Source organism: Mizuhopecten yessoensis, unplaced genomic scaffold (genome assembly GCF_002113885.1).
Source record: "Mizuhopecten yessoensis strain PY_sf001 unplaced genomic scaffold, ASM211388v2 scaffold10963, whole genome shotgun sequence".
In the NCBI taxonomy this organism is placed as follows: Eukaryota; Metazoa; Mollusca; class Bivalvia; order Pectinida; family Pectinidae; genus Mizuhopecten; species Mizuhopecten yessoensis.
Window position 1 is genome coordinate 275,465 of NW_018408809.1, and position 18,227 is coordinate 293,691.

The 18,227-nt window shown below is 35.5% G+C and overlaps 1 protein-coding gene across 1 annotated transcript in view; it reads left to right on the forward strand.

The window, feature by feature from the left end:
* Positions 1-16: 16 nt before the first annotated feature.
* The window catches only part of LOC110464125 (macoilin-like), a 29,635-nt gene continuing 11,424 nt past the window's right edge, over positions 17-18,227 (forward strand). Inside the window, exons 1-5 of the mRNA XM_021519189.1 lie at positions 17-237; positions 6,510-6,651; positions 9,143-9,269; positions 15,520-15,649; positions 17,105-17,171. Of these exons, the coding sequence (XP_021374864.1) occupies positions 158-237; positions 6,510-6,651; positions 9,143-9,269; positions 15,520-15,649; positions 17,105-17,171 (546 nt within the window). The 5' untranslated portion in view covers positions 17-157. The remainder of the gene's footprint in view (positions 238-6,509; positions 6,652-9,142; positions 9,270-15,519; positions 15,650-17,104; positions 17,172-18,227) is intronic.

Below are 18,227 nucleotides of genomic sequence, written 5' to 3' on the forward strand. Positions count from 1 at the left end.
CCGACAGCGTGCGGAAATAGATTGTTCGAGAGCGCATGCGATCATTAGGTTGACAAGAGCAGAAGACAATACACAAATTTTGAGTTTGTTTTGGTGTCATACACGACGAATACATGCGAGGATCACAAAATCTGTGCTGGTATACATCTCGAAAAATATGAAGAGGAGAAATGCTGATTGTGGCAAGCTACGACGCCTTCCAAAGCGAAGCAAAATAACGGAAGGTTTCTACGGAAGGTACATTCCCCATTTCAATATGGCAGCAGGCTGTACTGCAAAATTATCATATGGAGACAACTTTGACAGATATAAGGCTCAAGTCGAAATTGTCAACAAATTGTGTATTGTATGTCAAGATATTTTGACCTTCTGCACATGGTCACAACCATCTCGTGTCACTTGACACTGTTGTTTGTCTTGAAATGCAGTTTTAATTCGCATTACAAGAGATCGTTTACAATAATCCACAGTCTCTGTTGCAACATCACATGGTAATCAGCTGCTGTCTTACCATTTAGGCATACTCGGTGGAAACCAGCTAATTACCTGTCAGCCATGTTTGTTACACGTTAACAATAAATCCAAAAGATTGTATTTGTGGTTTGCTTTATTAGCCCGGTGTTTATGATCGAAATGAATTTTAAAATTCAGAAGAGCATGTGTTATAAAGCTTTTCATTGTAGGCCATATCTAATGTGTAACAAGGCTATTTACATTAATATCACTGGATCGATGCAATGTTTACAATACAGGACTTTTCAAAATTTCCTTTAGTTATTAATTAAAAGAACACATATTCCTGTAAACAGAAATATCCTATTTAAGTGTTCTGTTTATATGCAGAAAAAATTGTAGTACATCATGTTAATTAGTAAAGAACAGATCTATACAGTCCACTTGCCTTGGTTTCCTATGGAAAGATATATAGAAATTACCAGAACTCTTGAGGTCCATTACAGAAAGCAATTGAAATATATTAATGTGATTTTCAATATTTTGTAAACAGTGATTTATTTATTATAGAGTGAATATAGGGCAAAATTCCTGCTGTATTTTCAAAAATTATATGCAAAAATCACCTTATATTCCTCAAATAATGCTAATTGTGTGTGATGTTTTCCCAAAGTCACAAGACACAGGCCCCTGCGGAAAGGAAGTAGAAAAATCACTGGTAAACAATGGAAGTAGTCTACTTGTTTTGTTCAGTCATGCATTTCTCAAACACTACATTTAAGGAAATTTAAGCTATTTTTTATTTATCTTTACTGGTTCAGTGACAAGATCAAAGATTTTGTTGTTGTTAAGACAGTTTTCTTTGGGACTAATTATATTCTTTTGATAGGTCTTGTTTTGGTCTATTTAACTATAGGCCTAATGCTTCTTATCTTAACAAAATGATGAATTTGTTAGATTATTAATTACACTGTCACACTATGGCTCACTACATACAGATCCTCTAATAATGTAAAACTGTATTGTATTGGCTAGTGGTGTACCGATAATCGGAAACATCGATTAAATCGAGTTTGAAAAGGATCCGATCCTATAATCGATTTTGCTGATGAAAGATCGGTTATGTTCAATTGTATTGAAATCCTTTTCTGACTTGAAGCAGACGCAACATCTGCACCAACATTATAAATTTGGTGGTTAATATAAAAATGGAATTGTATATGGTAAAACAGAAGAATTGCTTTTCGTTGTGTCACTTGTATTCGTTTCATATAATACATACATCTGCATTTTGTATCAACCGAAACCGCCAAATTTGAAAGCTAGTAAAATGAAGCTAGCAGAGTGTTTTTCGTGATAAATTATTATTAATATGGTATGTTATAGTGATTGGAGCATTCAAATGGGGGTAATTAGTACCTAAACTGTGGGTACACCTAGTTGTCATCAAGTTTTGAGTCAAAACAGAGATGTAATTGAATCCTTCCTTCCGCCTAGATTTCGGAAACAAGTATTTTCTCATTAGTCGGCACAATTACATCAGATAATAAATCAGGCGGCCTCTATGTTACACGAGAATGTCATTTAAACCGAGAATCGATTATCGAACGATTATGGAGTTCCGATTAACGATCTTGAATATTTGACCGTTTCCCAGCACTACCCAATACTTAACAACACAGCTACTAAATAGAAAATTTATATATTCAGGCAGTCTGTAGTGTATACTTTATACAAGTGAATGTTTTATGTTGTTAATAAGTGCATTAAATTGTTACCTAATTGGTAGATACAAATAGTTCAGTTGCTTTACCACTATGTTATTGCTAGAGTTGATTTATATGGGACACTGCAGAATATATAGGGGACATAGATAGCTGGTTGGTAGCGTTGTCTCCATTGTAACATTTTGGGCTTGTTACATGTACCTTTTTCTTTTCTGTCATAACTGCGGAGTTTTCCTCTTTGCAATAGTGTTTCTGTTGCAGAATTCAGAGAGCTACGCATCACTTACTAAAATACCATGCTGAAAGCACCTAGCACCAGTGTTCCCATTAACGCTGATATGTGTGTGGTACGCACATATTCTAATTAAATCATGTACAGATTCTTTTTTATCATTAATAAATATTTAGTACCAGGTAAATATTATTTACAAAATATCGAGCACAGAATGAAAACACACTGAATATGATAATTCTTATTTGGTTTTATATAATAAGTACATCATTCCAGACATCAAAAACTGGTACCCCCAAAATCTGCTTGCGTAATCCTGTTTTGCAAACCTTGGGGGTACCAAAACCCCCAGATAGAAAAATGAGTGGGAACTCAACACTATCACAGTATCAAACTTGGTCATGTAATTCTGACACAAGTAAACCAGTCATTGCATGCGCTTACCAAAATATGAGTATTTAGCAGGGAATAGCAACTACATGTACATGTACCTCTTTTAAGGACTTTGTACTGTACATGTGTGTCCTAAAAAAAGATCATGAACAGAAACTAAAACACAAGTTAAGGATTCATGTTGAGGAGGCACGGTAGTCCAGTGGTAGGACGCCAGGCTCATGACTGAAGGGTTGCAGGTTTGGCCACGGCACCTCAATGTGTTGTATCCTTGATCAAGATACTTGACTCTGCTTGTTCCAGTCTACTCAGCTGTAAATGAGTACATGGTTGGGCAGTGCTAGAATTGTTGAATGGAAGTTGTTAGCGCCGAGATGGCATCTCCGGCTGTATACTAGTCCCCAGGGTGTTGAGAAATGTATTGGCTGGTTGCAAAGGCCCTATAACCATGGATAATAATTTGTGAACCGCTTTGAGATGACCTATGAACTAGGATGTGATAAAGCAGTATATAAGAACTTCCAATTATTATTATTATCCCTATACCACTGCAAAAAAAACTATGCATTGGAAACATTTTTTGGGCATGACTTTGTATTGTGTTCATAAAATCATTTCTGGAGAGAAAACCATACCTTGCAGAATTATTTTTTGGGGAAAAAGAATAGAAAGGTGAAATAGAATACATTTTAACAACAATGTTCTGATTAAAAAAAATATTGGGGTCAGACAGATTTGAACTATGGACTCAATATATACCCGACTTAGCTACCTGAAAGTGGGACAGGGATCCTTAGGATACAAGAAAAGATAATATCCCAACTATTGCTAATGGGTGCTTTTTAACATGTTGTCAATGTGCATTGATAAGTTCTACTACATTTATGAGCATTATGAGCAATATGACACATTTGAAGAGGCATTTGAATGGTCAAATTCTTTTCATGTAATTAGCTTAAGTTTACATGTTCTGAGGACTGAGGACACTGTCATGTTAAACTTTTATGGAGACATTGTCATTTGATTTCAGTTATTATTAAGTCCCCCAAACATGGTTTGGGGACTTATTGTTTTTGTTCCTCTGTGTTCTTCTTCTTCTTCTTCTTCTTCAGCCATGAACTTGTCCAGAGGTTTTCTCAGAAACCATTGAGCGGATCATCATGAAACTTCACACATATACTCATTAGGGGGTCAAGGTGTGCAACAGGCTATTTTTATCTCGACCGGAAGTCCAAGATGGCCGCCAGAACCTTACTTCCGGTTTTGTAGTTTTTGGCTCTGATTTCGTTGAAAATTGGCACATAAGGATTTTCAGTGCTGCCGAAAACAATGGAAACACTTTCGAACAGCTCAGTTGTCATGGTAACGAAATGGAGGCCTCTGATTGGTCAAAAATGGAGGCCTCTGATTGGTCGAAATTTAGTTGTTTTCTGATTCTGCCCAAAATTGGTACATAGGGGTTTTCAGGGATTCCGAACACAATGGTGACAGTTTCGAAAAGTTCAGTTGTCATGGTAATGAAATGGAGGCCTCTGATTGGTCGAAATTTAGTTGTTTTCTGATTCTGCCCAACATTCGTACATAGGGGTTTTCAGGGATTCCGAAAACAATGGTTACAGTTTCGAAAAGTTCAGTTGCCATGGTAACGAAATGGAGGCCTCTGATTGGTCGAAATTTAGTTGTTTTCTGATTCTGCCCAAAATTCGTTCATAGGGGTTTTCAGGGATTCCGAACACAATGGTAACAGTTTCGAATAGTTCGCTAAGGTTCGCTAAGGTTAGCCAATGTCACCTATCCTATTTTACATGTTTTACATAAATTTTCCAATGCATTCCAAGTTTGGCATGTAGGTGTATGATGGTACCGCAAACACAACTATGACATCCGTTTTCTAATTAAACAAAATGGCTGCTATATACTGGGTTCTGATTGGTCGAAATATAGATGTTGTCGGATTCTGCCCGGAATTGGTACATAGGGGTTTTGAGGGATGCCGAAAACAATGGTAACAGTTTCGAAAAGCTCAGGTACCATGGTAACTAAATGGAGGCCTCTGATAAGACGAAATTTAGAAGTTGTCTGATTCGGTCCAAAATAAGTACACATGGGTTTTGAGGGATGCTAAACACGATCGTAACAGTTTTGAAAAGTTTAGTTACCATGGTAAAGAAATGGAGGCCTATGATTGGTCGAAATTTATCTGTGGTCTGAATCTGCCCGGAATTGGTACATAGGGGTTTTAAGGGATGCGAAAACACAATGGTAACAGTTTCGAACAGCTAAGTTGCCATGGTAACAAAATGGAGTCATCTCGTTGGTCGCAATTTAGCTGTTGTCTGTTTTTGCCTAAGTCCCTAAGTCCAACAGGGGTCGTTGGGGGACTTCTGTAACGGCCATCCGTTACAATTAGTACTAGTTTATTTTCATTTGCAAATTTCATTTATAACACCAAGAACTAGTGTTTTTCAGATGATTTTTTGGCATTCAATCCAGAAGTTTAACGTTTGTTTTATATTTGTAATAATTTGCTTTGTTATAAAATTGAGGAAGTTATTTTAGTGATAAAAGAAATCCTGGAATTAATCACTACCTCAGAGGTTCATTAATGCTACATTATAAGTTACTTTTGTTAGGCATCATACAGTCCATCTTATTCCAGTTTATATGTAGCCATATACCTAAATAATCATGTGCTCTTGGAATTGGTGGGGTGGGGGAAGTGTTTTAGTAACGTTAACCAAATTAGAAATTTCTGGAATTATAGCTTAATAATGATATTTTTCACCGAGTATATACCTGGTATATCATCTAAAAGACAAATCCTTATTTATGAAAGCTTATTAATTTTAGATGTAGTTGTTACATTGACATATGAAAAGCACTGCAATGTAGTAGTGGCTCCAAATTCAAGTGGAATAGACTTAACTTAAAATAAACACTGCCTACTGGAGAAGGAAACCAACAAAGAATTGAAACATAATCTATTGTTTCCTTTTTGCTTTCAGATGATAACAGGAATTTGAATGCTATAAGTATTGCATAAAAAAACATAAATTTAATATGATGAAAATTTTATTTCACTTTTAACACTTGTTTAAAACTTAGAAAGATCAACAGACTTTAATTAACCCTTCAGAGCCATAATACTTTCCTCAGGTTTAGTTAATCTTCCCTCCCAGGCATGTTTTGTTATACAGTTTGTATTTAATTACGAATGACATGTATGGAGATCTTGTCTGGGATGTATAATTTTATGTTTCAAGTACTAGCCTACAGGCAGATATTGGAATATTGTACTAGTTTGACCTGTATTTTCACATAGGTAATACAGATTGAAAGTTTTTGCTGGCCCAGACATAAATATACTAGGTCTGTGTCAGTGAATTTTGCATCTCTGTTCATATGCTATTAATATAATGTACAATAAACACCTTGTTAATTGATTGCCTTATTGACAGATGTCATAAAGATGTAAGATAATTAAGAATGGACCTGGAATTGATGAAAAGTGTATACACAGGGCCCTATAGTCACTAACACGTACATGTAGGTAGTCTGGCTTATATATTAGCAACACTTACTTGACCATGTACATGCAAAGCCAAGCTATCAATGGATTTCATGTTGCTTTGATGCAAATGTGTTGTTTGTTTAATGGTATTTTTATGTTAAAAACTGATATTTTTCACTTTATTTCTTTGCAGCACTTTTCTGTACCTGAAGTTTCTAATGGTTTGGGCCCTTGTGCTGATGGCAGATTTCATATTGGAATTTCGCTTCGAGTACCTGTGGCCATTTTGGCTTCTAGTCAGGAGTGTGTATGATTCATTCAAATACCAAGGATTGGTATGTATCTGCTTAATGTATTGTATTTATTTTCAAAGTGATAAGATATTGAAATTTTTGGGATACTGAAAGAATAATAACATTTCTTAAAACATTTCTTAAAACTTTTACACAAACGTATAATGTATAACATGAAATAATCTTGGGTACATGATTAGGTACTAGTATTTCCTTTTGCAGTTGTACCTTTACAAATCATTAATTTTTTTATACGATAATTTTGTCTGTCTGATAGTTTGTTTCATCTTAGATAGTCAAATCATTCACTGTGCTTATCAGTGGTTTTTGTCAGACAGGTGACACAGTACCTTTTCACATCCTATCGGGGAATAAAACCCAGGCTGTATTTGTGAAAGATAAGTGGGCATTCATGTGCGCCACCTACCTAATAATAATATTTTGCACACAGGTATTTGAGTACTTGACTCATGCTTTTCCTGTGGGAAACACACAGATTTTGAAAACCCTTTATTTCGAGATATATTCGAAATTGTACAAATTGAGTACAGGCAGCCATCTTGGATTTTGACAGCTAAAGTTTGTTATTGCTATTTCTGAGAAAGGAATGGTGGGATCTTTCTCAAATTTAATATGTAAGGTCCTTTTGGCTTCTTGTTTTGCATGTTAACATTTGAGACTGATCGGTTTAAAAGAAAAATGGCCAACCAGCAGCCATCTTGGATTTTTGGCAGTTGATGTGTGTTAACGCTATTTCTCTCAAAGGACTGGAGGGGCACATTCTCAGATTTAATAGATAGGTTTCCCTTGGTCTCTAGTTGTGCATGATCACTTTAGAGACTGATCAGATAAACAAAATGGCTGATAGTAGACTATCTTGGATTTACACAGTTAAGGTTTGTTATTGCTACTGGTATTTCTCAAAAAGTACTGGATGGGTCTTTCCCGAGTTTAACATGTAAGTTCCCTTTGGTCTGTAGTTGTGTATGTTTTTGAGACTGATCCAAAAGACAAAATGGCTGACTGGTGTCCATCTTGGATTCTGACAGTTCAGGTTTGATTTCTTACAACTTATTTGCAAACACCTATCCTGGTATATATGGTGAAAAGTTGCATGCTAACAACAGGTCATTCTGACCTACATTTTGACCAACCGACTATTCCATCTTAAATTCCTAAATTATATTACATGACATGTTTGTTAAATAAAAGTAGACATCTTTCCTTTGTCCTATTTTCCCCTTACATTACACCTGTGACATTTTGCCATCAAACTATGTGGCTTTTGGCCTCTTGTTGCTGATGTTGTATTAAATATTTCAAACTTGCATTTATGTTAGCAGCTATATATAATTTAATGTAATTCGGACAATTCCTGTTAAAGTTTGTTTAAAGTAATTGGAGATTTAATGTGATATGATATTCTATGGAATTGATTAATTAATTTGAACAAAAAGCAAGGTAAAGGGAACTTTGCTGATCTCAAAAGTCAAAAGTGAAGTTGAAAATCTGAATCCTTCCATTACTGCAAGATTTGACAAGCATGTTAAGTCAGGGGGAAAAACTCTTGGTTGCCAAGTAAATTAAACTAGTTGTACAATGACTAATATTTAAATTCATCACAGACCGTAGCTTGCACAATTTTTTCAGTGATTTAAAAAAATCATACTTATTAAAAAAAAATCTCTTGTACTATGATGGATTCAGGCTAAGGAACTTAAATGAAGGGTTATATTGTACAGGACATGTTTTAATGTTTTTTTTCAGACAAAAAGTCTATTTCTCAAATAGTTGATTGGCGTTTGACTGATCAATGCATTTGTGAATCATTACAACAGTCTGCTAGACTGACACTGACATTCTATTTAAGTTTTCTTGACACTGCTAGCTATCCTAATCAATATTAAAATTTATGGGAAATGGTTTTAATTAGCTAATGATTTTATTTTTGGGACTGATCAGTTTTCTTGCTATGTCATTAATTAATTTTTGTATTGGCATATTTAATGACAAATTCAAATTTTAACACTAGTTTACAAAATTAAGTACACACGATGATAAAGTGATTTACAGCTAATGATAATTAATATGACTTGAAAATCTTATTTAGTAGATATTCTTTTATGTACAATATGAATTAATAAAGGAAATAAAATATTATTTAATAAGATAAAAACCAAAAGAAATGAAGTATTGCAGAAATTCATGATTGATGAAACAATTTTTTTTTTCAAGTTCATTATTTCATCTTTACACCCATAGACATGCATACACATATATGCATGCAGTGAAAAGATAACACTAATACAATTACTAGATTGCAAATAAAACAGGTGCTACAAGCCTGCAATACAGATGGCAGATAATTATATAACTTGAGTTTAGCACATTTAAATAAATTCAGTAGGCATAGGTTCTGTTACAAGTAATGCAGTTACTATTTGGCTGAAATATTTTTTAGCTGGGGCCTTTCCAATTCTGACAGGTGTTCACTCCAGAGTTTTACAAAGATTCCTATTGTTTTTCTTTACAGGCTTTTTCAGTGTTCTTTGTGTGTATCGCAGTAACATCAGATGTCATTTGCTACCTCTTTATACCAGTGCAATGGCTGTTCTTTGCCGCTAGTACATATGTCTGGGTACAATATGTTTGGCATACAGGTAAGCTATAAATGATAAATCAAGACAGATCTGTTTGTTGCATAAATGTATTTACCCAATAACTCCGTATGTTTTATCACTGATAAAATGGTTTAAAATAGCCATTATTAGCAGTGTCACAAGATTGGATGTTTACACACTGCATGTGTGATCAAACATCTTCAAGGCTTGGCATTGAATTGCTTTGACTTGAGTGTTTTTCATTGGTCACCATTGGACAAACTACGGACATGAGTGACCATGCACAGTCACACTTGACTTATGTGTTTTTAATTGGTCACCATTGGGCAAACTACAGACATGAGTGACTATGTACAGTCACACTTGACTTACATGTTTTTCATTGGTCACCATTGGGCAAACTACATACATGAGTGACTATGTACAGTCACACCTGACTTGAGTGTTTTTCATTGGTCACATTGGGCAAACTACGGACATGAGTGACTGTGCAGTCACACTTGACTTACGTGTTTTTCATTGGTCACCATTGGGCAAACTACGGACATGAGTGACTGTGCAGTCACACTTGACTTACATGTTTTTCATTGGTCACCATTGGGCAAACTACGGACATGAGTGACTGTGCAGTCACACTTGACTTACGTGTTTTTCATTGGTCACCATTGGGCAAACTACGGACATGAGTGACAATGTACAGTCACACTTGACTTGAGTGTTTTTCATTGGGCACCATTGGGCAAACTACGGACATGAGTGACTATGTACAGTCACACTTCACTTGAGTGTTTTTCATTGGTCACCATTGGGCACACTACGGACATGAGTGACTGCACAGTCACACTTGACTTGAGTGTTTTTCATTGGTCACCATTGGGCACACTACGGACATGAGTGACTGCACAGTCACACTTGACTTGAGCGTTTTTCATTGGTCACCATTGGGCAAACTACGGACATGAGTGACTATGTACAGTCACACTTCACTTGAGTGTTTTTCATTGGTCACCATTGGGCAAACTATGAACATGAGTGACTATGTACAGTCACACTTGACTTGAGTGTTTTTAATTGGTCACCATTGGGCAAACTACAGACATGAGTGACTATGTACAGTCACACTTGACTTGAGTGTTTTTCATTGGTCACCATTGGGCAAACTATGAACATGAGCGACTGCACAGTCACATTTACATGTTTTTCATAAATTCCCATTGAGCAAACTTAACGGACATGAGCGACTATGCAGTTACAAACGTTTTGATAATAATAATAATTAGAGGTTCTTATATACCGCTTCACCATAACCTAGTTTGTAGGTCGTCTCAAAGCGGTTCACAAATTATTATCCATGGATTTAACCAGTATAATGATGTCTCGCCTTCAAATGAAGAGAGACGTATTGTATTGGTACTGGTTCTTCTTCTGGTTCTTCTAATCGCAACTTGTCCGGGCCATAGCTTTTAAACCATTAAAGATATCTTGATGAAACTTTAAGTATGCATGCATCACCAACAGAAGGTGTGTAGTGCACTGGAATTAGGTCACTGTGACCTTCACCTCAAGGTCAAAGGTCAAATAAGTGCAACAATTTCAGTAAATTCTTGTCAGACCCATAAATTTTAAACTGTTACAGATATCTTGATCAAACTTGAAGTATACCTGCATCACAGCGCACTGGAATTAGGTCTCGTGCTTCACTATATACAGAGTTATGGCCCTTTGTTTAATCTTAATACCAAAGTTTGTCTGGAGCATAGGGTCCATGTTATTTCACCTACATTGACCAAACTAACCATATTTATGTATCTTGCTTGGGAAGGCGGGATATCTGGTAAACAGTTACACTGACCTTTAATTTAACAAAACTGCATCCTAAGAAAAGGATGTACCCCTCAGGAGTATTGACATTCATGAACTTGATACAACGTCTAATTAAAGGTCCTTTCCAGACATGAAGAGTATTTAATTTTTGCATATTTGGTTTTGAAAAGGTTTTTGAAATTTGTGGCTTTGAAACAGCACATTTGAACATTGACTTTTACCTGCGCTGAACCAAAAAATGCATCCTAAGAAAAAGTTGTGCATTTACAGCATAATATCCATAGATAAAAATTATGGCTTAGTCCTTAATTATTCATTACAGTTAATAAGAAAAAGAATATGATGTCATGGCAGCAATCTTTGATTTTGGATCAAACTAGAAAAGGTCTCCTGGGATATAATTTGATGAAATCGGCTTTTGTAGAGCAGAAGAAAAGTGATTTTTAATATACATGTATTGGTGGTTATTGAAAAGATTGAAAAGAACAGTCAAAGCATGTGACATTAACAATGTTTATCATGTATACAATTAAGACATCAATTTAGACTGGACTATTTTTAGCCCACCATTATCAGATGGTAGGCTATTCAAATCATATGATGTTAGTGGTCTGTGGTCCGTCCTTTGGTTTTTTCGCTATTTCTCAGAAAGTACTGGAGAGATCTTTTCAAATTTGATAAGAAAGCTCACCATGGTCCTTTGTTGTGCATGTTTACTTTTGAGACTGATCAGATAAACAAAATTGCTGACATGTGGTCATCTTGGATTTTGATAGTTGAAGTTTGTTATCGCTATTTCTCACGAAATATCTGAAGGATCTTTCTCAAATTTAATATGCGAGTTCCTTTGGCCCTTTGTTGTGTATGTTTACTTTTAGCTCATCTGCCTGAAGGGCAAGTGAGCTTATGCCAATGGCATGGCGTCTGTCCGTCAACTGTTCCTTCGAAAGACTTCTTCTGAAGTATGGACAGGCCTAGAGTCATGATATTTGGGTTGTAGCTTCAGTGGTAAGAGCCCAACAAAGTTTGAGAACGATAATTACGTTGACCTACTTTCAAGGTCACAGGGGTAAAAAGTGTCAAATACTTTAAACAACTTCCTCTGAAGAACTGAAATGTATAGAATCTTAATTAATATGTGTCTGGTAGCTTCTTGGGATAGAGCATAACAAAGTTTGCAAATGAAAATGACCTCAACCTACTTTTTAGGTCACAGGGGTAAAATATGTCAAACACTTCAAACAACTTCTTCTGAAGAACTGAAAGGTACAGAATCTTAATTTTTGGCTGGTGGCTTCTTAGGATGGAGCCCGATAAAGTTTGAGAATGAAAATGATCTTGACCTACTATCAAGGTCACAGGGGTCAAATATGTCAAACGATTCAACAGACTTCTCCTGAATAATCTGAAGGCATAGAATTATAATATTTGGCTGGTAACTGTAACAGATATACCCTGACAAAGTTTCCTATTGAGAATCAACCCCACCTACTTTCAAGGTCACAGGGGTCATATATAGCAAAAACTGCAAACAGCTTCTTTTGAAGAAGTGAAAGGCATGGAGTCGTGATATTTAACAAGTAGCTTCCTTAGATGGAGTATGCTTGGCCCAACATGATTCAATGCTGTAGAAACCATGCCCTCATCACAATGGGGACAGGAGAATGGGACCCAATAAGGTAAGAGTGTTACTGAGGGACAGTGCAAATTTTTGGAAATATTTGTAGTACAGTACACTGTATAATATTTAATATTTTGCTATGATTGCTTAAATATCCAGGTGAGCTATACGTCGGACCTCTTGTTTAACTATCGCTATTTCTCAAAAAGTACTGGAGGGAACTTTCTCAAATTCAATATGTAGGTTCCCTTGGTTTCTAGTTGTGCATGTTTCATATTGAGACTGATCAGATAACAATATGCCCCGCCAGGCAGCCATCTTGGATTTTGAAAGTTTGTTATCAATATATCTTAAAAAGCAGTTGACAAATATTTCTCAAACTTCATATGAAGGTTACCCTTTGTCCAAAATTGTGCATGTATTATATTGAGACTGATTAAAAAAGAAAAGATTGACGCAGGAGGTCATCTTGGATATTGACATTTTAAAATATCACTATCTCTGAGGAAGTGCTTTACAGATCTTTCTCATTTGCAATGATCGGTTCTATTTCTTTCACATTAAGAAATGTTCTAGTGAATTTGTGAGACAAAAAAAATCTCTTTGAAGGTTGTCTTTTAATTAAACACAGCAGAATGAAATTAAGTTCAAAAGTTACCTCAAGGTGCATTTACTGTTTACATGACTCAATTAACAGATCAGAGAAAAGATCGAACTGACATATAACTAATGAAGATGGTACGATGGTGGGTGCCAAGATCCCTCTGAAATTTCTTGTCGTTTAGCTTCTTACACAGTGTACATACAGATGTAAAAAAAATACGTTAAAATGGAAAAATTGTCTACAAAATATCAAACTTCCTGAATGGAGTTTATTGATTTATTAATTGGGAAATGGATATGACATCATGGCTGCCATATTGGGCTTTTTATCACATTGAAAGTGTTGGAACTTAAATTAAATTCTGATCTACAACAAAGCAAAAATTTATAAAGACATCTGCTGCCATTCAGAAGATTTAAAGCAAGCTAAGTTTTGGCAGAAAAATGATATTGAATTAGAAATATAACAAAAACAAAGGTCTGCTCTACTTTTGGTGAACAGTCCTGAACAATCAATAATGTACAGTGTATGCCAAAATCTGGTATATTTAATATTGTTATTCCATGTACATGTACAACGCCCTCATATTGCTTAAATGTTCTGTCTAATGTCATCAGAAGACCATGGCTGTAACATACCTGTAACTTTAAACATGTTGATATGCACATATATCACACCCAATAGAAACCAATCTGTGATTTGAAAGCTTATGTTACTCTATTATTGTGTCTGTATAGTAGATTACTGTGTGGTCTATACTAAATCGCTGTTCTTGAGGCCATATTTGTCTGCTAAAATCAATTGAATTATAGTCTAGGCAACATCTGTAGAACATGCAGAAAGCTCCCAGATTGTCATTGATTTCTGAGGATAAACTGAGGCATAGGGTGAGAACATGGTCGGTTAGCACAGTGGTGCTCCCACTGAAACCAGCAGTCCCACGTTTATCTGTATAGTTAGATCCATGCTTACAGAGGTGTACAAAAATACAGGAGACATAGCTATCCCTGTCGCTAATAACCTTTCTAATTACAGCCCCAGTGGTATCTTATTATAAAAATATCCACAAGCCATGTTTATACGCTGAGCTGTACCCTTATACAGATCCCTGATCGCTTGTATAGAAAATTGAGCCTTCAGCTAGCTCAAGAGTGTTCATGCTTAACCAAAGAAAGGATAACAGATTAATTTAAGTTGATGAAAAGAAATTTTATACCAATTTGTGTGTGTCCAAAATTCCAGCATAAAGATAAAATGTGTTAACCTTTCAAATGTTTCATACCAGGATAAACCATTATTGAAATATTAACTATTTGAGAAATGTGCTTCGTTATACAAAAAATAATTCTTAAATTTGTTCTTTTATCCAAGAATGTTTTTATGACTGGAAACCTGTGAATTGTGAATAGAAATTTAATTATAATTCAGTCATTATAGATATTTAATGATTTTTAGCTCACCTGACCCAAAGGGCCAAGTGAGCTTATGCCATGGTGCGGCGTCCGGCGCCAATATTTTACTTTAAACAACTTCTTCTCAATAACCAAAAGGCCTAGGATAAGGATATTTGTAGGAAATGGGGATAAAGGGCTACCAAGTTTGTTCAAATAAATGACCTTCATCTATTTTCAAGGTCACAGGGGTCAAATATGTGAAAAACTTTAAAACAACTTCTTCTGAATATCTAAGAGACCTAGGATAATGATATTTGGCCAGTACCATGCTAGGATGAAGGGCTACCAAGTTTGTTGAAATGAATGACCTTTATTTGTATTCAAGGTCACAGGGGTCAAATATGTTAAAAACCTTTAAACAATTTCTTCTCAATAACCGAAAACCCTAGGATGATGCTATTTTGTCAGTAGAATGTTGTGATGGAGGACTACCAAGTTTGTGCAACTGAATGACCTTGAGTTATATTCAAGGTCACAGGGGTCAAATATGTTTAAAACCTTTAAACAACTTCATCTGAATAACCAAGAAGCCTAGGATAATGATATTTGGTCAGTAACATGCTAGGAAAATGGGCTACCAGGTTTGTTAAAATGAATGACCTTGAAATATATTCAAGGTCACAGTGGTCAAATACGTTTGAAAGCTTTAAACAACTTAGTTATGTGCATTTTTTTTTGGCATATTTGCATTTTCTCCAAATATTTTAACATCTTTTGATAAAACACTTTTCACAGATCATTCTTCCAATAAAAGAACTAAAAAAAGTGTTTGTTTATATTTTTCAGAAAGAGGCATTTGTCTTCCTACAGTGTCACTATGGTTGCTGTTTGTATACATAGAGGCTTCAATCAGACTGAGGGAGTTCAAAAGTTTACCATTTAATTTAGATCTCTGTAGACCATTTGCTGCTCATTGGTGAGGATTGCTCTTAAATTGCTATGTTTATTTATACATGTATTGCATTAGAATATGCCAGCCTCCTTTACTTCAATACACAACAAGAAAAAAACTTGAACAAAAACGATCACGAACAAAATATCACTGATTGTTTATTGTGAAAAAATTGTTCTGAAAATTTCAGTCAGCCATAAAATACTGAATAAAAATACAATAAGAGAAACACAAAGAGGTAACTTTGGTATTATATTAAGTGTGTTATCTCTACACATTAGCTATTGCAAGAATAATGCATACCAGTTACAATAGCTTTTATCATGCATATTTGTCTATTATTAATTTTAAGGCAGAATATTGATTTGTAAGTTCTAATGGCTATAATAGGCATTGCATGTTCTTTAAATGAAAACAAATAAGATATGGGTCTTGTGCAAAAGCATGTTCAATTGATTTGAACTAAGCCATATTACATCATCGTTTAAAGTGGTATTCTGTTTTACACTTTTTAATGGGCGAAGAGAAACTGCATTGAGGAGCAGTCTTACAATCAATATCTAGTTCAGTGAAGAACGTAATCATTGTCATCATCTCGACTACATGAGTTTTAATTTCTTCATATGGAATGTCAAGCTAGTTATAAATGTACTCGGCCTTTTCACATTCTGTTGTTCTGATTATAGGCTCATATGTTATTAGCCCACCATCATCTGATGGTGGGCTATTCCAATCACCCTGCGTCCGTGGACGGCCGTCCATCGTCCGCCGTCGTCGTCCGTCCGTAAACAATTCTTGTTATCTGTATTTCTCAAGAAGTACCAGAGGGATCTTTCTCAAATTTTATATGCAGGTTCCCCTTGGTCCTGAGCTGTGCAGGGCAACTTTTGAGACTGATCGGATAAACAACATGGCCGACAGGCAGCCATCTTGGATTTTGATAGTGAAAGTTTTTTATCGCTATTTCTCGGGAAGTACGAGAGGGATCTTTCTCAACTTTTAAATGTAGGTTCCCCTTGATCCCTCGTTGTGTATGTTATATTTTGAGACTGATCATAAAAATAAAATGGATTAAAAGAAGAACTAAACAGATCTTTCTCATATTGTAATGATCGATTCTATTTCTTTCACATTAAGTACTGTACTAGTAAATATGTGAAATGACAAACTCACTTTGAAGGTTGGCTTTCATACACATCAGTATTAAGTTTAGATCAAAAGTTACCTCAAGGTGCATTTACTGTTAACATGACTCGATCAAACAGATTAGAGGAAAGAAGAGAAAAGATCGAACTGACAAAGAACTAATGAAGATGGTACAAAGGTGGGCGCCAAGATCCCTCTGGGAGACCTTGTAATTAAATTAGAATTGGAATTAAATCTTAAATCTTGAATGAAAATGAAGCCATTATTGTTATTATTATAAAATCTGTATACAGTTATTAAAATTATTCATCAATGCAATGTTTGTATTTTCAGTATTGGTTATCCAGTTGTCACTTTAGGTTTTGGTTTCAAAAGTTACATATCTTACAAGATGAGATTGGTAAGTATATATTGATCATTTTGCATTTACCATGCTCTCTTGTTAGCTCACCTGGCACAAAGTGACAAGTGAGCTTATGCTGTGGCACGGCGTCCGTCGTCCGTCCGTCGTCAATATTTTACTTTAAATGACTTCTTCTCAATAACCGAAAGGCCTAGGGTGATGATATTTGGCCAGAAGCAAATTAAGATGAAGGGCGACAAAGTTTGTTAAAATTAATGACCTTCACCCATTTTCAAGGTCACAGGGGTCAAATATGTTAAAAACTTTTAACATCTTCTTCTCAATAACCAAACTGCCCAGGGAGACGATATTTGGCCAGTAACATGCTTGGGTGAAGGGCTACCAAGTCTGTTCAAATGAATGACCTTCAATTATATTCAAGGTCACAGGGGTCAATTGTCTTAAAAAACCTTCAAACAACTTCTTCTGAATAACCAAAATGCCCAGGGCGATGATATTTGGCCAGTAGCATGCTGAGATGAAGGGCTACCAAGTCTGTTCAATGAATGACCTTCACCCATATTCAAGGTCACATGGGTCAAATATGTTAAAAACTTTGAACAACTTCTACTCTATAACCAAAATGCCCAAGGTGATGATATTTGGCCAGTAACGTGCTGGGGTAAAGGGCTGTCAAGTTTGTTCAAATGAATGACCCTCCCCTATATTCAAGGTCACAGGGGTCAAATATGTTAAAAACATTAAACAACTTATGAAGAATAACCAAAATGCACAGGGTGATGATATTTGGTCAGTAGCATGCTGTGATGAAGGGATACCAAGTTTGTTCAAATGAATGATATTCACCCATATTCAAGGTCACAGGGGTCAACTATGTTAAAAACTTTTATTAAACAACTTCTTTTGAATAACCAAAATGCCCATGGAGATGATATTTGGCCAGTAGCATGCTGAGATAAAGGGCTAAAAAGTTCGTTAAAATGAATGACCTTCACCTATATTCAAGTTGACAGGGGTCAAATATGTTAAAAACTTTAAACAACTTCTTCTGAATAACCAAAATGCCCAGGGTGATGATATTTGGCCAGTAGC